Source organism: Heterocephalus glaber, unplaced genomic scaffold (assembly GCF_053883595.1).
Source record: "Heterocephalus glaber isolate CG9 unplaced genomic scaffold, H.glaber_assembly_v1.0 deba00001531, whole genome shotgun sequence".
NCBI lineage: Eukaryota > Metazoa > Chordata > Mammalia > Rodentia > Bathyergidae > Heterocephalus > Heterocephalus glaber.
The window spans coordinates 20,874,505-20,902,314 of record NW_028258329.1 but is presented as its reverse complement, the minus strand read 5'-3'; the positions used below and the strand labels follow the sequence as shown (position 1 = coordinate 20,902,314).

At 41.3% G+C, this 27,810-nt stretch overlaps 1 protein-coding gene across 2 annotated transcripts; it reads left to right on the top strand.

Annotated features, from left to right (window-relative positions):
• The first annotated feature begins 1,388 nt into the window (after nt 1-1,388).
• On the top strand, nt 1,389-25,239 carry Bnc1 (basonuclin zinc finger protein 1). Of its 2 annotated transcripts, none has more exons than XM_004852910.4 (5): nt 1,389-1,545; nt 13,730-13,829; nt 14,760-14,995; nt 16,906-18,770; nt 23,025-25,239. In XM_004852910.4, the coding sequence occupies exons 1-5, from the start codon at nt 1,537-1,539 to the stop codon at nt 23,707-23,709; spliced, it is 2,895 nt and encodes a 964-aa protein (XP_004852967.3). In that variant the 5' UTR covers nt 1,389-1,536; the 3' UTR covers nt 23,710-25,239. The 2 variants fall into 2 exon arrangements, with proteins under 2 accessions (XP_004852967.3, XP_087044579.1); XM_087188453.1 differs by having other exon boundaries at nt 1,436-12,764.
• The last annotated feature ends 2,571 nt before the right edge of the window (nt 25,240-27,810 follow it).

The following is a 27,810-nucleotide window of genomic DNA, read 5'->3' as shown; positions in this document are numbered from 1 at the left end:
CTACAAAAATGCAATAAGCATGGTAAGTGAAGCAGAAACAAGTGCTTGAGGGTCAGGAGAGGACAAGACAGTCGAAGTGAAGGCTTGGTGATCAGGGAAGGCTTCTGAGAGATGGTGACAGCTGAGAATTGTCTTGAAGGAAGCATTGTGTAACAACAGCCAGAGAGGAAAGGAAGAGCAAGAGAGGCCTCTGTCCTTGGGAGTGGTGGAAACAGAATGAAAGGTAAGCAGTTTGGACTGGAAATCGACAAAGCAAAGCTTGGTGTTGACATTAACCATATGAAAAGTGAATCTTCCCCACAGGGCAAGGCTAATCATCTGAGGCCAGGCAACTTCATGCCTCTAGCCTCGCATAGGCGCAGGGCACTGGCCTGGCCGGAATGCCAGGTATGTGAGAGCTGCCAGTGGAGGGGTCAGAGCCTCCTGGCCCCTGCAGCCCAGACACCCATACTTTCTTGTGTGCCCTGCTCTCTCACTTCCCCCCTGAGGGCTTCTGCCCACCTGTGCCTACCAGAGCCAGAACAGCCCCCTATCTGACTGGCTGCAATCACCACATGCTCCCTTCCACCTCACAACTGTGGAAGGAACAGAGAAACGGCTTTTTCTCCTTTCCCAAGCAGAAAAGCAGGTGGCTAAGGTAGAGGGAGAAATGCCCTGCACACCGCGTCTAGCCTTGGAGTCCTTTCAGAACTGGAAGGAAGCAAGAGGGGAAGGCCTCATTTCCTTTAGTTCTGGGCCTGCCTGCTTCTGCAGCCATGGGCCACCTCTACGCCCTGGACTGAAGGGTCCTCTGTCCTCAGGCTCCAGAAGACAGGCCCTCGGGGGGAGCCGCCCCACCTCCTCCAAAGTGCCAAGCTCTGATTCGGTTTTGCAGTGCCCTAGATTCCATGTTACCCTCACCATCCAGTAAGGGGGAAAACAACTGAAGCTACTGAGGCTCAGGGCGCAGTCGCAGTCAGCTGTCCGGGGGAAATGGTGAAGCCGGGGTACAGAGAGGAAAGGGGGCGACCAGGTCTTCTGGACATGCGGTTTCCCCAGTCTTCTGCCGCCAAGGGACCCGAGGGCTTCTGTGGGCGGGCAGGAGGCAGAACTCATCGGCTCAGGAGGAGTGGGGAGGACAGGAGCGGAGCCAGGGCACCGGGGCGCTGTGCTCCCGGGAGACAGACACGGACACGTCTTCGTCTCGCTGACAAGTGCCTTCAAGCCCGGCGGGGAGATACCTCCGCGGTCCCCGGGGCCACGGCCTGCCCACTCCGCCGGTCCCGCAGTCGGTCCGCAGGGGCAGGCGACGACCCCAGACCGCGGAGAGGGCGGGCGAGGGGGGCGCAGGGGAGGGGTTCCCCGGGGCGCAAGACGGGCGGGCTCTCCAGACCCTGGGAGCAGGGGCGCGGGGCGCGGGGAGCAGGGGCGGGGTCCCCCCGGGCGCAGGCGGAGGCGGAGCCGCCCACTGCCGACGGCGAGCGCGCAGCGGCGCAGCGGGGCACACGCGGGCCGGGCCGGAGACGCGCGCCGCACCCGGGAGCCGGGAGCCGCAGGATGGCCGAGGTGAGGACGCCCAGCGGGCGGGGACGCGGACCCGGGCGCCCGTCCGACCCCTCTGCTTTTCACTTTTCACTTCACACAGCTAAGCGGCCGCGGTCCCCGCCTGGCTTCTCTGGAGCGCCAAGTGGAAGGGGACCGTGGTCCCCCGTGAGGCGCCACGGACACACGCGAGTGGGGAGGGCAGCGGTCCGCGGAACCGACTGTCCTGTGTTACTGAAGTTTCAGAAGGGGCCTCGGCGAGCGGCCCGCGATCGGGCCCTGCGAGGCGCGTGAACGCGTGGGCGCAGCTCCACCCCGTGACCGTGACCATGACCCATGGCACTAGGGACGGCGTGGCGGTGTCCCCTACCCGGGGCACGCGGCCGAGCTCCTTGCCGGGTACGAGGCGGGCGGGGAGGGGTGGCAGAAGCAGGGTCGGGAAGGTCGCCGTCCCCCGTGGCCAAGCGTGGGGGCCTCGCGCCCCTTCGGCTCCGGGTGACAAACTGCGGGCAAGGACCCAGAGGGCTGGGCCTGCGCTCAGAGCCCGCGGCCAGGCTTTCCCGGGCGTGGGGAGGGACTGTTCTATCCGGGTCAGCGTGACTTGGTGGCGGGGCGCACGGGCTGGGTGACAGTTCCAGGGAGGGCAGCCGGCAGCCGCCAGTGTGTGGGGCTTGAAGCTGTGTGTCGTGAGGGAGACCGAACTGACTCCTCCAAGTCGGTCAGATGCCTAGTGTCTGCCCCGCCGTTGCTATTAACACTTAAGGGACCTGAATGAGGCTGGGTGTCCTGGGATCCCTGCAGACTGGCGCGCGTGTGTGTGTGTGTGTGTGTGTGTGTGTGTGTGTGTGTGTGTAAACATATGCGACTTCATGGGACCACAGAGCAGATGTAGCAACATTTATTTAAACTATTTAAAAATACATTCTTTTTATCTTCTCAGTCCTTTTCTCAAGCGACAAGATTTTGGCTTGACAATATAAGTGGATTAAAAAACAGCATTTGGCAGATTTCTTTTTTTTTTCTAGTGTCCTTTCATTCTTTGTGTTTTGTCTTGCTGTTAGATTTTATAAGATCTTTTAAGAGGATTCCTTAGACTCTTGAGTTTTCGAATAATGTGTTTATGTATGTTAGGACTTTTCTTCAGTGATGTACAGTACCGTGTTAAAACTTTTGCTCCGTGGTAAATGACCTTCGCAATTGTTCCCTCCCAAATTCGTTCATGTATATTTAAACCTCCTTAAAAGTATATGTCAAAATAAAATTTTTGTACATCGTGTAAAAGAATATTACTTCAGATGTTACAAATTGTTCTGGATTTGATTTTTGCTTAAATAGATGTGAAGAGATAGCTGTACCTTTTGCTGTGAGGAATTTTGATAAATAACTTGATTCTTCTTTGCATACTTTCAGACAGTTATAAATAATAAGACATGAGTAGTAATTTAATTTCTTGTCTAATAACTTTTCAAAGTTTAATTTCACCCAGAAACTATTACTATTTCAGCTTAACTCTTGGTCAGACTTGTCCTATTACAGTTAAACACTGAGAAGAGGTAGTGAAATCTTTAGTTAGCATACATGCTGTTCATACTTTGGGAACTCATAATTATGTTCAGACATCTGCGTAGTTTAATTTGTAATATTGTCTGTACACAACACAGTCCCTTCAGACCAGAAAGGATTTAGTGACATGCTTCTCCTTCTTTCCGAGAAAAAATGATTATTAGTTTGAAGTTGTTATTTAGCTGCTGCTATCTACCAGGATGTGAAACGATGATCTGTTTGCTGTTATAATTCACACTTGAAATATTAACCAACATGGAGTAGGTGCCTTAAAAACATCAGGTTTTCAGAGACCTGTTTTATTTGTTACTACATCTCCTCCTTGCAGCAGTAGGCCTGGATCCCAGGTCATGCACATATTCTGTGCCTCGGGATCATCAGTTTAGAAAGACTGTCCAACTCAATGGATGAGAAAAGCCCTATAGGTTTCCTTATAGAACTAATTATTGTCTGTTAAGCACACACTTAGCATTTGCAATTGCCAAGGGATAAATTTAAGCAGGGGGACATTTTAAAAGTTTGCTTTGTCAGTAAAATTAAACTGCAGTGTATGAAGTGGGGAACAGAGGTGTCTCTCAGCTTTTGTATATGGCTTTAGAAGTTATTTTGGCGGTGGTCATTAAAAGAGTTGCCCTGAAGGTTCCAGAAGGTAAATTACTTGCAGAAGAGCATGCTTCACCCCAGGGCGAATTTTCTCCTCTGCAGATGTCATTTCAAGTGAGTTACTTTTGTCAGAATCAGCCCTTTAAAAATAAAGGAAGAGGAACTAGAAATACCCTCCCTGTGGTGAAATTTCAGTGCTGAGCCACCCTTCTCTTTGGTAGCTAACATCAAGATTTAGGAAGCCAATATACTTTTTTTTTAAATTACCTTATTCAGAGTACTCTACTGCAGAGCCTTTATTTTATTTATTTGTTTATTTTTGATGACATCACTGAGAGAGGTTAAAGATTGGGTTCTATGCAGATGGAGCATCTGGAATGGATTTTTTCCTTGTAAATTGATTTCTACCTGGAAACCCTATTTCTGTTTATCTTGTCATTCTTTGAAGTCCTTTTTTCCTAACTTTGGAAATTCCAAGATTGCAGCATGGCATCATTTCCCTCTACAGACACACAGCTATTTTAGCCAAAGAGAATGGGTGTAAACAGAGCAGTCCTGCTTCTCCAGGGTCCAGTTTGGGATCATCTCAAATTTTGCATAGTTATGGGCAAACAGACTGTCACTCTTCTCGTCCACTCATGGACACATTATTATAAAGTAGCCTGACAAATCTCAGAAGGACCCTATGTTGAGGGAAAATAATTTCCCTCAGCTAATGTGAAGAGAGAGGGAGGTGGGAAGTAAAATGTGACCTGTGTGGAGGAAAATGGTTGCCTCAAGTAATCTCTTAATTCAGGCTTTTAGCATTTTTTCCATATGGTTCTGTTAGTTTGATTGTTCCCTCTTACCGAGTATTTGTGAGATCCTTCCATACACTAAACATGAAAACTGCCGTCCATATCTATACCAGCTTCCAGAAACATTGTCCTTGTTCCATATCCCTCTGATTGTTTCTTGCATTGTTCATTCTGAAGGCAAAATTTTTATACTGCCAACTTTAACATTTCATGATACGCCATGCTGAATTTTAAGACAGGGATCAGGACAGCATAATTAACTAAGTTTGAGCTTGTCTTTTTAAAAAACTGAATTTTGAAAATCTAGTTCTCATTAAATCCCTAAAATAAGTGTTCATAAGGTTTTACTCAGAGAGAAATGTTCACAATTTCACCTTTATTTTCTATCAACGCCAGTAGCAAAGTGGCATTGCTTATGTAACTGGCCACCTTAGCTAAAATCCTAAAGTTGTTTTGTCATTTCCTCACCTCCACGGGCTAATTTAGCTGTCCCCAGAAGTTTCCTTTACATGCAGTTAATGTCTTTCTGGTTTTATGTAATCAAATGTTTCTAAAGATTTACCTCTGAGGTCTTCCAAATGTAGTTTGTAAAGGAAAAATATATCCCAATCATTTATATTTCAGTATAATTTTTTTTTAATTTTTTAAAAAGAAATGTTCAGTTTGGGTTCTAAGGTAATATTTGCATGTTTTTCTACTTTTTTATATTTTCAGTTTTTAGAACTAATAATTTTAAGAAAAAAGGCTCAGATGTTAAATGTTTTGGCACAGCATTTATACTTTGATTTCTAGACATCAAAAGAACAAGTGTTTTCCCCATCACCTTCTTTGAACTAAGCAACAAGAGAACACTACTAGTATGTCACGCACACTCTCCTCACAGGTAAACTTAGCCCAGCAGCTATCCCTAAAAGGGCTTTTACCTCCCACCTGAGCTTTCTTTTCTAGGCCCTTTTTCATGCCCTTAGCCGTCTTTGACTGGCCTCTCCTTTCATCCCTTACTTGCAGTGAGAAAATAGATTCTGTCCAGTCTCCTTTACTATCATTTTTATGTTGCAAATGCTATCTGTCTGGCTTCTGAGGCTCACTAAATCCCCTCTTTCAATCATAATCATGGCAAACAGTATCTTCCCATTGTTCAGAATCCTAATAGTTCCATGAGCACAAAAGAGAGAGACTCTTGATTGGTCATCTGTCCGCCCAGACCCCAACCTGGGTTACCTTTCAAGGTTAGCTCTCACTGCCCTTCACAGAAATCTGTGCCCTGTGTCCTAGGCTCCTAGGACTGACATACATGGGCACAGTGAGGCTTTCATTGTGTTTAACCCTGCGATATTTCCTGCACACATTGAATTCTTAGATATTTAACTTAGTGAATGGCTCATGCTAATTTTTGACAAATCATATTCTCTGAGTGGTTGTTCTTGACCAACCTAGTTCTATGACTTTTCCCCCAGTGAAGCCATGTATTCCCCCAGTGTAGCAACTCCAGAGTTACTGATCTTTGTATCCCCTAAGCTTCCCAGATTCTACATGGTAAAACCTTTTAGGACAAACAAAAGTCAACTTTTTAAATAAGCGGTTATCATTTTGTTAAACTGTTAATGAAAGATGATGACATGATGTGTTGATGAGATGAACATCTGGTTGGTGCATATTTCTCCAGGTAGGCTTCGGTCCAGCGCGGCCAGCCACAGATAAGCTGCCTCACACAAAAGGCCTCGTGAGTTTTCTTCTCTTTTCTTTCCAGTTGTCTTCATCTGGCAAGTGGTGATAACTATTTTCAGAATCCTACTTTTACTTCTGTGAATTTGCATGTGTGACAAAAACAGTAGAAAACTTAAAAGTAGAAGAGTGAAATAAGTTAGTGAAAAGTGAGAGGAGGGAAAGTAGAAAGCCAAAAACAAAAAAATCTGGTTCTAATAAGAAAAGTGTGAGGCACTCTGTAGTATCTAAGAGGCAGAGCAGCTACAAAGAGCAGTGGGTAGAAACCTCCATCTTAGCATGTGTTGCCCGTTTCCTATACCAGCAAGGCCAGCTCTGCAGCCACAGAGGGAAAGAGAATGACAGTTTGACTCCAGGTAAAGAGAAACCAAGCTTTTCCCTGCAGCTAAGGCTAGCTCAACTGCTTGAAAAGATGTCTTGCACTGTGTCCTGATTGGCAGTTTTTGATAGATACAGCAGTCTTCCAGGACTCGAAAATAGTAATAACAATTGTCTGTATTCAACATTTAAAATTATAACTTGGAAAAACCTGAAGCATATTTGTTTTAAAGCTTGGTGACTTGTAAAAAGTGATTTGTGGTCTGGCAGACTGGATCCCTCTGATTTCAAATTGAAAACTTAATTCTTACTGCTTAGAATCTGGCACAGCCTTAAAATTTCACAATTAAGAGAGGACCATATATATTCTACATTTGGCCTCAGTAATCTCTGCTTGTGAGCCACTTTACATGTGGATTTTATATGGCCCTCTTCACAGTACGAAGATCGATGTGTAAACCAGGAACTACATTTGGCTGCTAGTAAAAAGCTCCTAAATAATAGCCACCATCCTTTCCTCTAAGCCACGTTTAGGGCATGATGTCAGGGTTGCCCAGTGGACACAAATGATCTCTAGACTGCAGTCATCATGTTCTTGTTCCAAGAAGGAAGAACGGGAAAAGGAAAATAGGAATCTCAGTTCAGTCATGTCCCGTTTATCAGGAGGTTTCTGTAATGTTCCAGCCAACTACTATTCTATACCATTTAGTCCCTGGCCACCAGTGGAGACTTGGAAATTCAAGTTCTTCTTCTTTTTTTTTTAAATTCTTTTATTGGTACATTGTAGGTATACAACACATTTACATTTCTCATTGGGAACTCATACCTTTACATGATGCATCTTGGTTCTTATTTTTTCCCCATTCCCAGCCCTCCCCCTTCACCCCCTCCACCCTTCACTATTTACAAAGACTTTGTTTCCAGTTTTTCCATTTCTCATAATTTTTCCTTTCCCTTCTTTCCTTTCCCCTGCCCCTCCCACTTCCCCTACCCCTTTGGACCTTTTCTTCCTATTTCGCATTATCAATTATTCATTCTAATCATTGGTACATTTTAGGTATACAGTATAATGACATTCATCATTGGAAATTTGCACCTTTACATAATCTCTCTTGGTTCTTATTTTCCCCCCTTCCCTGCCGTCCCTTCAACCCCTCCATCCCTCCCTATTTACAAAGACTTTGTTTCCATAGGAAATTCAAGTTCTTTTACCAAGGCAGACCAGGGGAAAGGGTACTAGTGGGCACTATAACTATTAAGCCTGGTGCAGCTCCCTCACTGATTCATTCAGTCACTCAGTTATTCTTTGAAGTAATACGAGTGGAGAATTTTCCAAGTATCAGACATAGAGCTAGTAGGTAGGTGTTTGTTTGGAGTTTTGTTTCATTATCTATTTTTAAAAATAATTTATTGTGCAGCAATTTTTAGGGAGACTTTTATGTTACATATTTTTTGGTAGCTACATCTATGCAGAGTCAGACCACAGAGCTCAGAAGATCTGAGAACCTGCTTGTAGGTATGGTGGCAGTAACAGTCTAACTGTGCTAATTTTTCCCTTCAACTCTTCATCCACATGTTCTCATTTATGTGGCTAGCAGGCTTCTGAAGTTGGCAGAAGCAGGTATCCAATCTGTTTTATAGGGATAGATGTCAAAGCATGGAGATGAAGGTTATATGACTTAGGAAGATTTAAGTTGAGGCCAGTGCTGGGTTTTACTATCAGAAGATGAAGGGGCAGGAGCTCAGGCTCCCTAGCTCTGCAACCAACGATATCTTTTTTTTTTCCCAAAGATATCTTTTTTTTTTCAAAGATATCTTTTGAAAAGGCAGATTATATATATTTCACACCTTTTTTGAAAAGCTTACTGTTAGAACAAATTCCAAACTCCTTGGCCTATACAAAGTCCCGTGCAGAACGACATCTGTCTGTTGCCTCTCTGATCCTCATTTTCTGCTGTTAACTTCACTAGCTCCATACTAGCTCCACTGCCCTGTTTTTGTTTCCTGAACATCCCAGCCTCTTTTGTCCCTCTGAGCTTTTGTGCTTGCTATGCTTTCTTCCTAGCACAGTCCCTCCCTTTCTGGATCTTCACATGGCCAGCTCCTTGCCATTCCTTGGGATTCACTTCATGTGTCACCTCACAGGTACTCAATGATAACCCTATCTAAGACACACATATCCCTACTTCTCCATGCTACCTAGTTAAATCATTAACACAGCTGTCTCCTTAGTTCGTTCATAACACTTACCTTACTCTGAAAAATGATTGCTTACTAGTTCATTTTCTGATCTCTGTAGAATATAAGATCTTTGAAGACAAGTACCTTATCCTTCTTGTTCTACTCTTTAAACTCTGTAATCTAGAACAATGCCTGACTCTTAATTGTCCAGTAAATATTCAGTGAATGAAGTTTCTTTACTATGTAGAACTTTAATGTCTCTGTGTGCAGAAGTATATGATAACACCTAATTCTGAAAATTGTAGAGATTAAATAAAACTAGTTAGCACCAAATATTAATATTTCAGCCCTGCTAACTATATTTGATACCACCCTGATAGCCTTAAATTTCTCAGCTTCCTTATCTATAAAATTAAGCTAATAAGCCCTTCCTCCCTAGTGATTATGAGAAATAAAATACTATATGTGCCCTGCTTAGTAAAGTGTCTCACGCATTTATAAAATGCTCAATAAAGTTTACCAACTGTGGCCTTGGACAAGTTATAAATTCTCTATAAATGTAAGTTTCCCAAGAATAATTCCCTCCTCACAGCAAGGTAATGAGGATTAAATGAAATCACCTATTAAACATGAACATTACCATGTCAAGGAGCAGTAGCTAGTGTCACTCCTGAACTTAGCACTGTCCAGTAGAACTTCCTGAGATGTTGGAAATGTTCTGTATCTCCACTGTTCTGTGCAGTAGCCACTAGCCACATGTATCTACTGAGCGCTTGAAATGTGGTTGATATGACCAAGCAGCTAAATTGCTAAATAATTAATTTAAATCTACATAGCATAGGTGGCTAGTGTACTGGACAGTAAAAACTGAGAAATGAGTCTGTGAGTTCCCAGGCTCAATGAAATTCAACTTTCTGTCTCTGCCAGATTCAAAGGGCTAGAGCGGTGAATCTGGGAACCCTAAAGTTCTTCTGTTTTCCTCCTTCCCTCTTACATCCAGTCCCCCAAAAATATTCCCTTTGATTTGTCTTTGGTACTATAAACATACCTGCATATTCCAGAGATGAAAATAGCTTTGAAGTAAACAGGTTTTGTTCTTGAGCTCCTCAATAATTCAAATCCCATCAGAGGTCTATACGGTACTGTCCAGCACAGGATGTCTGGACATCTACTCTACCAAGTGCCTCGGCCAGCCACTGACAGGGATTCAACTCAGCATTTCTGGAAGCATATCCCCAAGCTGAAGGTAGAGCAGGGTTATCTGGGAGATGAAATGGGTCCGCCAGCATACCAAAAAGCTGGATCATGACATCCCACCCCAACACAGCAAATAACCAAACTCATCACATACTAGGTGTATCCGTTTGAGGATGAATGAATGAGCAAGTGAGAGTGACAGAAAAAGCAAACCATAATTTTGAATGTTGATTTGTAGCACATCAAAGTGACTAATAACAATTCCAGAAATAGTCTGATTAAGATGAGTGCATAAGAAGCAATAATCATGTCTTGATGAGTTCAGGGTGTTGTAAACATCTGCTTTATGTTTCTAAAGAATAGAACAAGTATTAGGATTCCAAAGGAAAGGTAAATTTTAAAGAGTTTTCGATTTTGATTTACATGAGTACTTTTTGTCCTGTAATTAAAGTTTTTTGGTTTGATTTCATTTTTAAAGTTTTAATTTATATTTAGATAATGGCACTGTAATTTTACAACATTGTGGAATTCAGAGATGGGTGGAAAAATCCAAGGGCCTTGATATTGGAATTTTCCTTAGACATTGTAATTAGGTTTTTTAGTTCATAAATAATTCCTGACATTTATTTCCATAGATGTTTAATGAGCCTTTAATAAGCCTTATTCAAATAGGTTTGTGTAGAACCACATGAATGTTTCTTATAAAGTAGCATTCATACTTTGGAATTATACACAAAGTTGTTTAAAATTCTTTCTCCAAACTTGAAGCTGCTAAAACTGGATGGTCAAATTAGGTCTGTGGTCCCAACTAGGGGGCATATAGATCCAAGGGGTCTTTGACAATGTCTAGGGATAATTTTGGTTATCACCACTTGAGAAGGGAATAATTGGCAACTGGTGGGTACAGAGGTCTTATTTCCAGAATAAATGAAATGAGTTTACTTGTATAGTGCCAATATCTTATTTTTAAGTAATGAAAGGCATCTTGAGGCATATAAGCCAAAAGAAGAACTTTTCTCCCTTTTTAAAAAATTTTCTTTAAGTCAGTCACATATTTATAGCATCTTGATTGTGAAATACTTTACAGGTTTAGTACTGAATGTGGTGGTAGCTATTGACAGTATACAAATGTTTGGTTCGTCAGCAAACTGATGTTCATGGAGTTGTGGCCAAAGTTTGAAATGCTGGACAACATATTAGGTGTGCTACAAACTAACCTAATAGCCTTTTTAAGTTTTTGCTTTGTTGGTGTGTAATATAAACCATCACTCACTTTTATCCTTCAGCTTCCATTCAAGGTAACTATATAATAATGCTTAAAGTATGTATATACAGATGTATGTGTTCATATAAATATATATTTGTATATGCATATGCAGGTAAAACTTTGTAACCAAAAAGTAAAATAAATTCTGACATTAGAACAGTATTTCTCAATCTTTTACATTACCTCCCAAAACTGAGGATATTTTAGAAATTTTTCCTAATTGTGCCTCCCCAATGAAATTTTAGTATCACACTATCATATATATATACAATTTTATATATGTGTATGTGTGTATATATATATATCTGTTTATGTACATATGAGTATCTGTGCTTTATACATAAAAAGAATAGCATTTTTTCACACCCCAGGAACCAGTTTTCACTCCTTTGGGGATGATACCAAAAAATGCTTAATTTAATTAAAGTAGGACAGAGTTGGGATTGCATCACGTTCTCTGTACTATATTGTATGACTTTACAAAAAGCCTTGGAGATACTGTGAATTCGGTTCTAGACTACTGCAATAAAGCAAATATCAAACTAAAGCTAATCATGTGGATTTTTTTGGTTTCCCAGTGCACATAAATATTTTTACTGTACTGTAATCCATTAAATGTACAGTAGCGTAGTGTTTAAAATCAACAATGTATATACCTTGATTAAAACATTTTACTGCTAAAATATACTAACAATCATCTGAGCTGTTGGAAAAATGGTATGTGTAGACTTGCTCAACAAAGTTGCCACAAACTTTCAATTTGCAAAAAACACAGTGTCTATGAGGTACTGTAAACCACAGGCAATAAAATGAGTTGTACCTGTATGTTATCCAGCAGTTCTACTTCTAGGACTTTACCCAAGAGAAATGGAAACATGTCTGTTATAAACTCGTACACAAGGTTCTTTTTGGAGATGATGAAAATGTTTAAAATTAAATTGTTATAATGATGTGTAACTCTGTGAATATACTAAAAAAAAATCACAAATTGTAAACTTTAAGTGTATGGATTATATAATATGTGAATAATATCTCAATAAAACTTTTTTTAAAGAAGAAGATACACAATCTCTCCGTCTGTCACCCACTAGGAGTCACATCCCATCTCTGCCTGTCACCTGGTAATCACTAATTTACTTTCTGCCTGTATGGATTGGCTTTTTTCTCTTGACATTTCATGCAAATGGAATCAATCTGTGACCTTTTGTACCTGGCTTTTTTCTCTTAGTGTAATGTTTTCAAGTTTTACCCATGGTGTAGCACTATCAGTTCTTCATTTCTTTTTTATTCTATTGTATGGATATACCACATTTTATTTATTCATTCTTCAATTAATGAATGTTGAGATTGTTTCAACTTTTTGGCTGTTGTGAATAATCCTGCTGTGAACATTCATGTACACATTTTTGTGTGGACTTGTTTTCAGTTTTCTTGGCTATGTACAAAGAAGTAGAATTTCTGGGTCATTTAATAACTCTACGTTTGATGTTTTAAGCAGCTGCCAGAGTATTTTCCAAAGTGGCTGTACCATTTTGCAGTCCTACCAGCAACTGGTTTTTAAATGAAGACTGACTGGTTTTATACTTCTTAAAGTGAGTTTCCCAAGTCCTTAGCCAAATTCTACTTTACTTGTCATCCATACAAAGCCACATGGTTCCTCAAATGTTAGATTAGGGATTTAAGCCCATCGCTGTAGGGCTTTTCAGCCTTCCTTCAAACACACACTGCCTATTTTCAAGCCTTTCTTGAATCATATAGATTCTACCCAGTGCCTCTTCCCAGGAATCTCACTGATAGAGCTCCTTTGAGACTTTCTGTCTTTAATAATAGATTATATTCTTCAGGCCTCTATCTCCTTTTGAGAAACTCATAAGGCTCTGCTCTTAACGCTAGAACTCTGTTAAACACATACATCTCTGTTTTCTGTTTCAGCTCTATTTTTGTATAATCGACCCAATCACACCAAACACAGGACTATAACAGGCAACTGAGGCATCAGTGTGGGGCTTGTCCAGGTGTCTGTCTCTCAAAGTCAATCACAGTCCAGGAGTGGGGTCAGAGAATCTGCCTAAGCATAGCCAGCCATTGAATGTTCTCAAGTATTTTCAGCCTCTACCACATTTGCGGATGGGAATAACAAATTCCATACATGGATTGCTCTTAGTTCAGATTGTTCCTCTTTTTACTGCATGGCCTCTGAAAACCTTTCAGAATTGCTGTTCTGGTGAAAATGTGACTGTTACTTTATGTCCTTAATAATATAACAGAGCAGAATATTAACTTCCAAGCCATAATCTTTTCTTATGAGTCCTCGTGTTTTTGCCCATTCTCACATGTAGAATATCTGTGTAATATGTTCACAGTCTCCCAAGTACTGGCCCAGCTGCTCATCGTTCCGAGGTGCTGCACACACCTTTGGGTCTGGCACAAAGTGAACACTCAATGCTCAATGAATGCTGCTGAATGAAAGAATATCTTTTGTTTCCTAAATGCAGTTTATGTTCCACTCAGCACTTACACTGTCACACAGTCATTTATTTATTCTCCTCTTTTGCAGGCTATTGGCTGTACTCTGAACTGTAGTTGCCAAAGCTTCAAACCTGGGAAAATAAACCACCGTCAGTGTGAGCAGTGCAGACATGGATGGGTGGCTCATGGTAACTGACATTTATGCCCTCTTAATAATTTACCGTTACTTGGGGACTGAATATGGTTTAATATCTAAGGATAACCACTAACATGTAAATTTCTTGTATTTGCTGGATTACAGACTAACAGCTTCATATGTTATCTCTGAATTTTAACAACTCTATACCATGTCTTGTTAACCCTGTTCAAAAGATGTAGAAACTGGTGCTTCACTGCTGTTTATTTTACAGTGATAGAAATATTCTGTGCTACTAAGCAGCCTCTAGTTTTATAGTTTAAGCATGCCCCAATACATTTTTAGTGAAAGTATATCCCTTAAATTTATAACTGGGTATCCTTATTCATTGCCAAATGTGACAACTCTGCCCTGGCCACTTGTAGCTACCAAGTACTTGAAATGTAACTAGTGTGACCAAAGAGTGGAATTTATAAATGTATTTAATTTTAATTAGTTTTAATATAAATTTAAATAGCCACAAGTGGCTGGTGACTATTGCCTTGGATAGTTTGGATTTAGGTTGCTTAATCTGTCAGGCAGCATAAGTAAAAAGCAACTGATTAGGGCTCCAGCCCAGATCTCCTAGATTCCCAAGCCCAGGTTCTTCAGTGCTTGAATCTTTGCTTCCTAATTGTTCATCCTCTTGATTATCTGTTATTGTATTTCCTCATTTTCCTTGTACCTTCCCTGTTTGTGACAATATGATTCCTTAGGGATATCACAAAAAAAGGTAGAACAGTCTTAGGTCAGTCAATTTTATTTTAGAATTTCCTATGAGTAACTTGAAGCTTGATGGCTATTAAGGTTATCAGTCATTTGTTTATTCATGTTTTTTCTGTGGAAACAGATAACTGAAAATCAACTCTAGTCTGCTTTCTGTGCAGTGACTCTCCTAAAATTAAAACCTTTCAAAATAATATTTCTTCAATTTGATTTTCAGCTCTAAGTAAGCTGAGGATTCCCCCCATGTATCCAACAAGCCAGGTGGAAATTGTCCAGTCCAATGTGGTGTTTGACATTAGCAGCCTCATGCTATATGGGACCCAGGCCATCCCTGTGCGCCTGAAAATCCTCCTGGACCGGCTCTTCAGCGTGTTGAAGCAAGATGAAGTGCTCCAGATTCTCCATGCCTTGGACTGGACCCTGCAGGATTACATCCGTGGATATGTGCTGCAGGTACTGTTCTCCTAGTGTCTTCTGAAATCAGTGCCCTTGGAACTGTTTAACCCAGTTGCCTACCAGTAATATGACCATTAATGCTCATCCTTCCCTTTAATATTTTTCTAATGACTTAAGCCCCAGCTCCTGTTCCTAGGGGAGCCCCATGTTTTCCCCAAAAATACCTGTCAGGCTGTGGGAGTTTGACACATTCTCCAATGAGGGTTTCACTAAGCTACCTCTTTGGCAGCAAACCATTTGCCCCACATTGGGTGCTGCTTCCACTTCTTTTATTAGCCCCAAACAACCCACTGATGCAAGGTGTTGTCTGGGTCAGATTTTACTTAGAACTTGGGGGTTAGAAATCCAGAATTCCAGAATCAAACAGCAAACAACTAAATAGTTTTGTTCCACTCTTTACCATTGTTTAAAGCCTTCTGCTTTCCTGCTGCTGATTTGCCTTCCTAGGCTCCACCTCATGTGATATTTGTGTTCTTGTACTTATTCATTCTCTGTCCCAGCCCCTGCCCCTATCCCTCTTCTTTTTTTCCCTCTGCCTCCTTACAGTTCTCTTTTGGCTTCCTCCTATTTTCTGTTCTTTTTTCCAGTGTTCCAAACTCCTCATCCCTTCTTTTCTCTTTGTAATTTCTTCCCAGACCATGCCATAGGTGTAAAGTTTCATGTTTGATATTCAAAGAAGACATCGGGTGTTTTTACAAGTAGATAACATGTTTCCTGAAGTGAATTATATTATTCCTTTGAAACAGCTATACCACTTTTTTTCCTTGCCACTACACCAGCAAAATGTCACCTAAAAAATTCAATGAAGTATGAGATGAATGACATAAACTTCAGTCTTACATAGACCATATCATTAAAAAAACACTAGTAACAAACATTTATTAACCTAGATGTTCTTCCAGTGATCTTATAAGGTAGGTATATTATCCCCATTTCCTAATTGAAAAACAAGAAGCTCAGAGTGCTTTAACATCTTGCTGAAAGTCATTCCACAAATATGTGGCAGAACCAGAATTTGAACCCACTTCTGCCTCATTCTAAAGCCTATAATTTTTCTCTGGAAACACATTTGCTCACCTCTAGTGCAGGACCCCCAGCAGTCTAAAAATAACCATTTATGTAGAGTAGCACTATAATCTTACATTATGACATAGATCAATATTTAATGATACTAATAATCTTGCTTTCTAGTGTTAGGTTTAAAAATATGGAATCAATTACCTTGAATCTCTAGTGCGTGAAAAATTTATGATGTTACATTCCTCATCATCTTCAAAACCCTTACATGCACTGTGAAAAATCTCAGTAGGCCATCAAATACATGTTCTGTGATAAAATATTTATTGTAGTTTTTGGGAAAAGTTAGGCCTTACTACAGTTTGAAAGATCTCCAACACTCCAATGTAATTACAGCTCTGCTTTGTGAACATGGGCAGTAGATCAATACAGATTCATTTGTTTTCTAATGGTAGTTGCTTGGGAAGATTATTAAACTTGCAGCAAATGAATACTTGAGCTAAATCTAGGCCTGAGTGCTCCATCTATAGTCTCTAGATAAAGAAGTTGCTATTGTTCAAATGATACATATTTTAATTTTAGTGGGGAAAATCATTACGCCTAATGCAAGACAACCGGTTGATTTGAAATAAGATAAAATATAATAACCAAATTTCCGTGACTTGGGTTTGAGTAATATACTTTTATTTCTCTCTTCTGGACCATTTGTAGGACCACTACTTACATTTGTGCTCTTTATGTTCTTCACAGAGTTTCTGGCCAGCAAGGGGGCATCTTTTCCTGATCTGTGCCAATATTCTCTATAGTCTGATCAGATTGCTACTTTCTTGGAGGAAGTAGACTAAAGTTCAGTAAATTGATCATACTTTTAAATTCTGATTTGGGTTTAGGATGCATCAGGGAAGGTGTTGGATCATTGGAACATCATGACCAGTGAGGAAGAAGTGGCCACCTTGCAGCAGTTCCTTCGTTTTGGAGAGACCAAGTCCATAGTGGAGCTCATGGCAATTCAGGAGAAAGAAGAGCAGGCCGTCGTCATTCCCCCTTCCACAGCAAATGTAGATATTAGGGCTTTTATTGAAAGCTGTGGCCACAGGAGCGCTAGCCTCCCCACCCCCGTGGACAAAGGAAGCCCTAGCGTTATTCACCCCTTTGAGAACCTCATAAACAACATGACTTTCATGCTGCCTTTCCAGTTCTTCAACCCTTTGCCTCCTGCACTGATAGGGTCACTGTCTGAACAGTATATGCTGGAGCAGGGTCAGGACCAAAGCCATGACCCCAAACAGGAAATCCATGGGCCATTCTCCGACAGCAGCTTCTTGACTTCCAGCTCCACACCATTTCAGATTGAAAAAGAGCAGTGTTTAAACTGTCCAGATGGTATAACTCAAAAAGAAGACAGTGCCCATTTAAGTGACTCCAGCTCATATAGCATTGTTGCTAAGCTTGAAAGGACACAGTTATCCCCTGAAGCCAAAGTGAAACCTGAAAGGAATAGCCTTAGCACGAAGAAGGGCCGGGTGTTCTGCACTGCGTGTGAGAAGACCTTCTATGACAAAGGCACCCTCAAGATCCACTACAATGCTGTCCACCTGAAGATAAAGCATAAGTGCACTATCGAAGGTTGTAACATGGTGTTCAGCTCTCTGAGGAGCCGGAACCGCCACAGCGCCAACCCCAACCCTCGGCTCCACATGCCAATGAACAGAAATAACCGAGACAAAGATCTCAGGAACAGCCTGAACCTGGCAAGCTCTGAGAGCTACAAGCGCCCAGGATTCACAGTGATGTCTCCAGACTATAGACCTCTCCCCAGCTACACTGGTTCAGGGGAGGATTCCCAAGGCCAACCAGCCTTCTCGAGCATTGGGCAAAACGGTGTGCTTTTCCCTAACCTAAAGACAGTCCAGCCGGTCCTTCCTTTCTACCGCAGTCCAGCCACTCCTGCTGAGCTTGCAAACACACCTGGGATACTGCCTTCTCTCCCTTTGTTGTCCTCTTCGATCCCAGAACAGCTGGTTTCCAATGAAACGTCATTTGATGTTCTTCCCAAGAAGAAATCCCGCAAGTCCAGCATGCCTATCAAAATCGAGAAGGAAGCTGTGGAGATTGCTAATGAGAAGAGGCACAACCTCAGCTCAGATGAAGACATGCCCCTGCAGGTGGTCAGTGAAGATGAGCCAGAAGCCTGTAGTCCTGTGTCAGACAGAATACCCGAGGAGCAGCACACTCTGTCAGGAAGCTTAGGAAAGCCTCTCCCCCAAGGAGAAAGGCCCTGCCACTTCGAATCAGTGATTGAGTCCCATGGAGCCATCAGCCGAACCCCTGAGCACACCACACACAATTCAGAGAGAGAGACTGACCAGAAGCTAGCGTTGACCATGGTGGCAAGGGAGGTTGATGAGGACAGCCATGAACACCACTTCACACCTGGAATGGAGCCCCGTGTTCCTTTTCCTGACTACATGGAGCTGCAGCAGCACCTGCTGACCGGAGGACTTTTTGGTGCTTTATCCAACAGGGAAATAACCTTTCCTTGTCTCAAAGATTCTAAAGAACTACAGCATGTGAGTCAGCATGCATTAGCAAGGCAGAAGGAAGAAACTCGCTTTCAGTGTGACATCTGCAAGAAGACTTTCAAAAACGCTTGCGGTGTAAAAATGCACCACAAGAATATGCATGCCAAAGACACGCACACGTGCACGGTGGAGGGCTGCGGTGCCACTTTCCCATCCCGCAGGAGCAGAGACAGGTAAGGCATCTGCTGGCAGTCATTTTTCCTAAAGCAGTGACTCTTAAACTTTCACAAAGAATCATCTAGGGTTTTTAAAACACAGACTTTTGGGCCGCATCCTAGAATTTCTCCTTCAGAGAGGGTGAGGCCTGAACAATCACATTTCTCACGAGTTCCCAGGTCACACCAGTGTTGTTCTTCTGGGGACCATAGTTGGAGAATCACTGTTCTCTGTAAGTTTTCACATTTCTAAATTTATTAACTTTCAATTCCAAAAATCTTTGGCTACAAAAGCTAACCTAAAATGATGAGAGAGTATGTGTAATCATTTTCTACTCTGTCTTCGTATGTGGATTTTTAATTTTTATTTGGTACAGAAATTTTAATGAATTATATATTTATTTATTATAGGGACATTAACATTCTATTTCACTATATGCGTTGTTCTGCCTTTCTGAGGTCAGAATTTCTAAGCCTAGAACACATCTAGCCCCAAGGATGTGGGATAAGGAGTCATGAACTAGTTTTCATATTAAAAGCTTGGGCAAAAGATTAATATATGAAAAGGACAGAGGAGGGAGCTTTTTAAATTATCACTGTAGTTTACCAAAACTCATCTGATTTCCATTTCATAATATGAAGCCCCTCAAATGAAACATTTTCTCTGATTTCTAGTGAGCCATCTACATTTGAAATGGAGAATATCTGCTTGATTAAAAATTTTTTTAAATATTAAGATATCAGAAAATAAAGGTAATTGGCAGGTTGTTTCAGGAGCTGTGTGTGTTGATGAAAGATGCTGGTTTTCATGACAAGCACAGAGGCAAACTGTTTATAAAATGCCCACTTAGGGCCAGGATTTAGCTCAGTGGTTTCGCCACCTGCTGCGCAAACGCAAGAACCCGAGTTCGATCCCCGGTACCAAAATAAAAAATTTAAAAATATTAAAAAATATAAAATGCCCACCTATGAAGCCTATTCCAAGGACATAGCACCAGCACTGCTATCTTGTTTATGCTTTCTGTCATGGACTTGGGTCTCTAACCACTCCTCAGATCACCCCTCTCCCCAGCCTGAGAAAGAATAAGCATACCAAAAAATGACCTAGGACATTTCAGGAAAGGATTAGCTGTCTGATGAAATGCAATGTGATAAATACTAAGTGGCTCACAGAATGTTAAACTGCTACATTTGCTTAAACAAGTTTGACTTGAAGCAGTTCAATACTCCTGACTTAGTCGAAATTGTAATGCCTAATTTGTTAACGGGGTGAAAATGTACAGACTCCCACACACATTCCTGGATAGGCTCATAAGAACACACTCATTGTCTTTAGCAAAGAGGATAGAGCACGGGAGATATTAGTTAAAATTCCTGTTTCTGTTGCTAGGATGTTAAACCAAACCACTAGGGTACCCTAATTAGTGAACCAGTCCTTCTCCTTCATCCTCCAAGAGTGTTTGTTCATGAATAGGCCGTTGTTACGAAGTGGTAGTCATATCAGATTATCCTTGACATTTATGAGACTGTTGTAGCCTACAGTATCTACTAAATTAGAACACATTCTATGCAACATACTTTTTCATTTGATATTTAACTTTTCATTTATTTAATATTTTTTACATTCTAGTCTATTTGTAGATATAAGCCCCCCAACACAATAGGAAAACATCTTGTATTCTTAATTTAACACTACTAATTCTGTAATCTTATCTAGAATCTATGATTCAAATGACACCATTTTAAATAGGGCTTTGTGGGTGGGCCCAAGCCCAGCACCGTTTCTCTGATTCAGAAGTAAGAGCCACGTTGCTGTAAGGAAAATTCACCTTCCCTCTTTAAGACACTGGTACTGCCAGGAGCTGTTACCTGCACCCATCAAGGAGGGATTGGGATAGCACCTTGGGTGCTTTTTTAGCTAAGAAATGCTTGTTAAGAATATTTTGCAGTAGGTGCTAGAGGGACACAGTCCCTGCCCAGAGAAGTAAAAATCGAGTGTAGCTATGACAATAGGGGAAATTTAGGCTGCTGTGGGTGCCAAGGAGGGCACCTAACTAGACCCCTTGAGAAGTTAGGAAGGCTTCCGGGGAAAAAAGGGTATATCTGAACCAGCAACTCACAGAAGTTTTGGTTTCACAACCCTTTTACAGATACAGATGTTTAGCTAAATTCTTTAGAACTTTTCTCTCTTTGTGTTATTGCTTTCAATACTTGGTATTTAGATATTAAAACTGAAAAATGTATTATATCCCTTTAAAATAACAGTAAACATACCATATTAGTATAACATTTTATGAAAAAATATACTTCTCCAAAACAAAAATTTAGTGAGGTGAGTGGCCTTGTTTTACATATTTTCAAATCTCCTTAATATCTGGTTTAGTAAACAACAACTAGATTCTCATATTTGCTTCTGCATTCAGTCTGTTGTAATTATGTAGCCTCTGGAAAACTGCAGTGTACACTCATAAAAGCGAATGAGAGCAGCAAAGGCAAATAATGTCTTGATTACTTATGAACTGTTGCCTTCAGGAACCCCCTGAAAGCGCCTCAGGGACCACTAGGATTGCTCAGACTACACTTTTGAGAACCACTGGCCTCAACTAAAATAAAACCAGGAGAAGAGCTGGAGGGGGAGTTAGAGATTGAAGGGTAGATAAGAGTAGTAGGCAAAGGATTTGCGAAGTCCTGGAAGTAGAATGCCTGGTTCATGATCTAGGGTGTATTTGCAGTTATCATAGTTACTCATCAAAGGAAACATGGAAACTGATTTCAATAGCATCTGACCCTGTAAGGCTTGAGAAGGGGGAAGAGGAGCTACAGGTTAGCTGTTAGTGTTAATGGACTATTCAGTAGTTGGGCAATAAGGCATAGAGGTTGGCTTTGTTGCAGAAGGTGCCTTTCCGTACAAGGTTCCAGTAAATGTGTCTGTCTGACTTTTTAGACTCTCTATGTCAATCTAGTGTCTGGTTTTTTGCCGACATCCCAGCCTCTTCCACCTGGAACACTGACATAATCACAGGGCAGAGTTGCTGTTGAGAAGAGCTGTTTACACAGTGGGTGACCTAGGAGCATAATTCTGATTATACCCCCCAAAAGCATAATGGATAAAAGAAGTTGTACTGTTACATTTTATACATTTTATGAAATGCGATTAAGCTTCCCATATACACACATGTCTTTAGAGATTTTGAAGAGAAAATTATATTCTTAGTTATTTCAATTAGGTGTTTTTCCCAGTGTGCCCCTGGCCTACATTCTGATCTGTATTGGAGGAAGCATTTTTTCAGGGATCATTCTTTTGTCACCTTCAAGACTTTACCTCTTGGTAGTAAGGGTTGGTTTTGCTTGTCAGAAGTTAGGAGATCCCTGAGCAAGAACAACATTGATTTACAAGTCATAAACAAATGTAACATATAAGCAAAAGACGTGTCTTAATGGATGTTCATTATCTGCCCTCTAGGAGTAATCATTGGGTAGAAGATCAGTGGTGTGCTCACACTGCTGCATTTGCAAAACTTCTGTCTGGTATATGGTGAAACACTGAAAATATGAACTAAACTATACATGCACACACATGCCCGCATGCGCACACACACGCTTGCACACATTTCTAATCAAATTTTCACCTACCCCCATAAACGTCTGATTTGAATTGTGTACAGGTGCTGTACACTAGAGCTAACCAATAGAAAGATGTCAGGCACATGGGAAAGTTTTAATATTCTAATAGCCACATTAAAAAGGTAAAAAGAAACAGGTAAAGTAAGTTTTAATAACAGCTTATTTGATCCAGTATATCCAGAACATTGCCATTTCAATATATGACACTAGCCACATTTCAGGTACTCAGTAACCATATTAGTGCAGCTCGAGAAGATATTCCTTGGTTTCATCAAAATAAAGTCCTTTGCTTACTTCATTGTAATTTGTGACTGATATTATCCTAGGATTTCCTGGTTCCAGTGTCCCAGTTAAATTGGGCTAATTGAAGTATTAGCTGTTCACAAGAGATGAGTTTTATAGGAAGTTATGTCAGTCAGATGGTGAAAATTGAATTTTCCAGACTGCAGGGTTTCCAGTGAATGCCAGCCTCTGACAAGCACTGAATGACAGTGGGCCAGTGTCCACTAAATGCACAGTACACCCACAGGATGTTACCATCACTTCATCCATGCCACAAGCCTTTCTTGGTACCCATGCTCTCCTTAGAATGATAACTTTGTGAAACAACAGCCCAACTCATTGCTAACCATCTTTTCACTCTTGTAGACATAGTTCAAACCTAAACCTCCACCAAAAAGTGTTGAACCAAGAAGAATTGGAGAGCAGTGAAGACCATTTCCATACAGCCTACCTTCTGAAAGATGTGGCTAAGGAGGCCTATCAGGATGTAGCTTTCACACAGCAAGCATCCCAGACATCTGTCATCTTCAAGGGAACCAGTCGAATGGGCAGTCTGGTTTACCCTATAGCCCAAGTCCACGGTGCTAGCCTAGAGAACTACAACTCTGGCCCCCTTAGTGAGGGTACCATCCTGGATTTGAGCACTACCTCGAGCATGAAGTCGGAGAGCAGCAGCCATTCTTCCTGGGACTCTGATGGTGCAAGTGAGGAAGGTGTTGTGCTTATGGAGGACAGTGATGGAAACTGTGAAGGACAAGGCCTTGTCCCTGGGGAAGATGAGTACCCTATCTGTGTCCTGATGGAGAAGGCTGACCAGAGTCTTGCCAGCCTGCCTTCTGGGTTGCCCATAACCTGTCACCTCTGCCAAAAGACATACAGTAACAAAGGGACCTTTAGGGCCCATTACAAAACCGTGCACCTTCGCCAGCTCCACAAATGCAAAGTGCCGGGCTGCAACACCATGTTTTCATCTGTTCGAAGTCGAAACAGACACAGCCAGAATCCCAATCTGCACAAGAGCCTGGCCTCATCTCCAAATCACCTCCATTAACAAAATGGCAAGACCAAAAGCTGTGACAAATGTTTGTCATAATTCAGGAATAAGGTAGTCCAAAGAAATGCTTCTGACTGTCTAATACCATTTGGGGTAAGCCAGGCAAAAAGTATCTGATTGGTCTAGTTTTCTACAGCAGGATATGCAAAAGACAGGCCTCATGGGAAGTTGACTTTGGGGTAGCCCTTCCTCTTATTACTAATTTTTCTTAACCCAAGAGATTTTTCACTGACATAAGGAAAACTTGCAGAAGTGCAGTTTCCTCCAGATTTGTTTACACATTCCCTGGTAGAGCTTCAGGTCTGCAGATCAGGAGTTGGGGGCAGCTTCAAATTAAGCCTGCAGTATTAAGGGTATTTGGGGAAGTATCCTGGGAAAAAAAATGTCACTGTGGGCAAGATCTCAATCCCAAAGATTCCACTTTCAGTTCCTTTTTTTTAGTCTTAAGTCCAGACTTGAGTTTAGGAACATGGCTTTCTGAGACCATCCTTCCCTCCCTCGTCCAGAGGTTTCACATGTTATTCCATGGAGTTCCCAGAGGAAGCAAGGTTGGCCTCTGATGTGTTCCTTATTATTTCTTGATCTATAGTATGCATTTAGAAGCTAAGGGAAAAATATGCACTTAAAAGTAGTGGTCTTCAATTTAATTTAAACTGATTTTGATACTATTTATCTTGTGTTTGTGTTGTGTAAGTATTTCATATATGAGTGTGGACATGTCACAGTGGCACCTCTGGATCTCTGCTCAGAAGCAGAACAATTGATGACTTGTACTTCAAAACCACTGCCCATTTTCAGTTGGTAAACTTCAGTCTGTTCATTTTGAACCCCTCTGGAATGAATGCAAGCATGATTCTGGCAGGATCATTATATATATTCCTTCAAAACATTTACAGAACATGGTTCTGATGGTCGTTGTGTATGTTCATTATCACTGGATCCCTCTGTCTTTGCCTTTTTATAAATATGTAAGATTAGGATGAACTTTGAAATTTATTTGGTAGAAAGAAAAGTAGGACATTGTCGTCAGTACCGTATGTCTTAATATTTAACTTATTCTAAAATGTACTCCACACTGTTATACATGTTTGCTGTTATAGAAAGGAAGCTTAATCAGCACTGTGGAATGAGACCATCTCCTGAAATTTAGCATTTACAGTATCCTAAAACCCTGAAGAAGTTAAAAAGTAATTGGTTTTGTATTCAGAGTCCAAGTTAACTGTCTTTTAAACTATTTAACTAATAAAAAAAAATCCTTAAAGAAAATTGAGGGTTATAAGAAGTACTCATTTGGCCTAGAGGTGGAAAAAGCCAAGAACCTGTTACTGATAATTTCAGCTTCTTTTTTAATTTTAATAAATGTGACCACTTAAAACTTGTTTCTGCTTAAAGCAAGATATACCTTTCAACTGTTTTGTTACCCAGATGTTTACTATTCCAGTTTCCTCAAAGTGGAAAAATTTGTATACAAATGTTTTCTATGATTTAATAAAAATATATGGCACACCTTTTGTTTAAAAAGGCAAATATTTGTAAAATAATAGTTTTGTTATATGGACTGTCTTTTCACAAGTGCATATGCACACACACACAAGAGTAAATTTGACAGAACTGAAAATCCAGAGGCCACCTGGTAGGGCATAGTGTAACTACTGCCACATCAAAACAAGAATTGTAGCAATTGATGGGTTCAAATAGATATGATGTGGTTACTTTCATTAGGAGGATGAGCTGAGTACTGGCCTTTTATCAAAGAAAACACATAGTAAAATGGTGGTTTTTTAAACTGCTGTCAAAGACTACTTTTATAGACAATGCTCAAAATAGAATACAATGAAATATTTAAGCCTCTTCTTAAATAGAGTTTTCAACTTAAATTTTTATAACATTGTAATGTCTTCACCTTTTTTTATCCACATAGATCCAGTGTCCCTGTTAAATTGGCCTAATTGAAATATTTGACCAGTGCCTGTAGATGGCACTTTGAACGTTACATGTCAATTGGGTGGTAAAATAGAAAAGTACATATTCCTAATTTCCAGACTGTTGGCTTTCCTGGTGAATGCTACCTTCTGATCAGCAGTGGATGACAGTGGGCCATAATCCATGATACAGAAAAAAATAGATACCTCCCTCTCAGTTGATGCCTTGATTTCATATTTTACTGGGAGAAAGAAGACATCAGAGGTAAAACCACTTATCTACCAGCATCTGTACTACTCCCACCCTCGTCCGAGCCATGTCTTCTCTTTTCTGGGTGACAGCAGAAGAGAGCCTCTAGCTGGTGTTTTGCTTCCATTCTTACATGCAGCAGCATCCAGAATGGTCTTGGATGTAAATCAGATTATGTAGTGCCCCAGCTCAAAACCCTCCGCTTGCTTCCCTTGACAATACAAAGTCCAAGACCATCCCAAGGCCTAGGAGACCCTGCATTGTCTTCCCACCCCTGCTGCTTCTTCCTCTTTCCCACTACCCTTTCTTCATTACATGTTACCAGCTTTCTCTTTATTTCCCCACAGTAGCTCTTCCAAAACTTCCCTTTGCAAGATCCTACTCCATGACTTTCCATATTAAGAGTAGCTGACCTTACTTCCTACTCACATAATTGAGATCCCCTTCAGCATCTCCCCACTGCCCCACCACCCCATCTCTGTATCACACCATCTTGATGTGATCATGACTGTCTAGACCTTCTGAGAATCCATCCACCTTTTGTTTGATGTACAATCACAGTAAGTTGCAAACCTCTCCAAGAAAGTGACCAGGATCCCCTGCTACCCATTTAGCTTGTCACACTCAAATCCCTCATGGGCTCTTGAGTCAATACCTGTCATTAAGGGATCCAAATTTCCCTGACTCAACCTTTTTGGTTTTATCCACTTGTGCATATCAGTGGCCATGAGTCTCGGTCTCCTATGAAGCAGACTAAATGTACAAAGATTCTAAGAAAAACAGATACAATAAAAAGGGAGCAGAAAAATCAGGGAGAGCAAACACACAATGCAGTCTGACCCCCAGTGAAGGAGAGGGAGAGAAGACTGGGTGAAAGCACTCTAGATTGCTGTGCAGTCTAAGGAAGGTTCATCCAGAGCACCAGAGAAGGCTTGACTCAAAGTCAAGCATCACAGCAGTCCTGCAGCTCCCAAGAGTGGGTTCCCTGGGAATTGTAACCCTGCTATGCTGACATCCTTGGCTTTGGGAAGCCCATGGCAAGTGTGTCTCAGTGCAAATGCAGCAGTGGATTTCAGAACACAGTAGCTAGAGCCCCTGGCCAAATCTCACCTATCTAAAGCCCTTGTGTCCTGTTCAAGATAGGTTTAAACTTACACTTTTCTCTGAACTCAAAAAGAAATGTTCCTATTCTTTCTGAAGGCTGAAATCTTTACCCCATCCTCCAGTGATGTCACTGACACCTCTCCTCACACATCAAACTTGTCCTTTCCATTGGTTCCATCTCTTTAGCCTGCAACGTTTGCCATTCTCTTTACCTTAATGACTAAAAGAAAGAAAGCCTATGTACACCTGACCCCTTACCCTGTGTCTGTAGGAGGAAATATTTTTCTTCTGCAGCCAAGGTCCTTAGAATAGATTTTGCCTCTACCCTAGTCACTGAACTCGTGTTTACTCTTATCCTACTAAAGGCCCCACTTTCACCAAGGCTCCTAGTGACTTCCTGATGATCATAGCCAAAGGCCATGTTTGGTTCTTCACTATCTTCTGGTCCTGTCCTTGCCCTTTTTCTTTCTTCACTTTCATCTAGGTTATCTATCCCCATGACTTAAAGTACTGTCTGTAGGCCAATGCCTCCATATCTCTCAATTGAAAATAAATGCCCATTGGATATCACAAAATAATGCACAGTATCTCCAGCCCAGCGTACCCTAACTCAATTTGTCATTTTCCCTCCAGTGAACCATTTCCTCCTGTTTCCTTGGTCTGGAGTCGAGGTGCCATCGCCCACCTGGCCAACCCAAACACTGACAACCTGGAGGCAGTACTAGGTACAGCTAAGAGCAAAGCTCAACCCAACTGCTCAAGGTCAAATCTTGGTTACTCCATACTAACCAGGTGACCTTGGCTAAGTGACCCAGCTTCTCT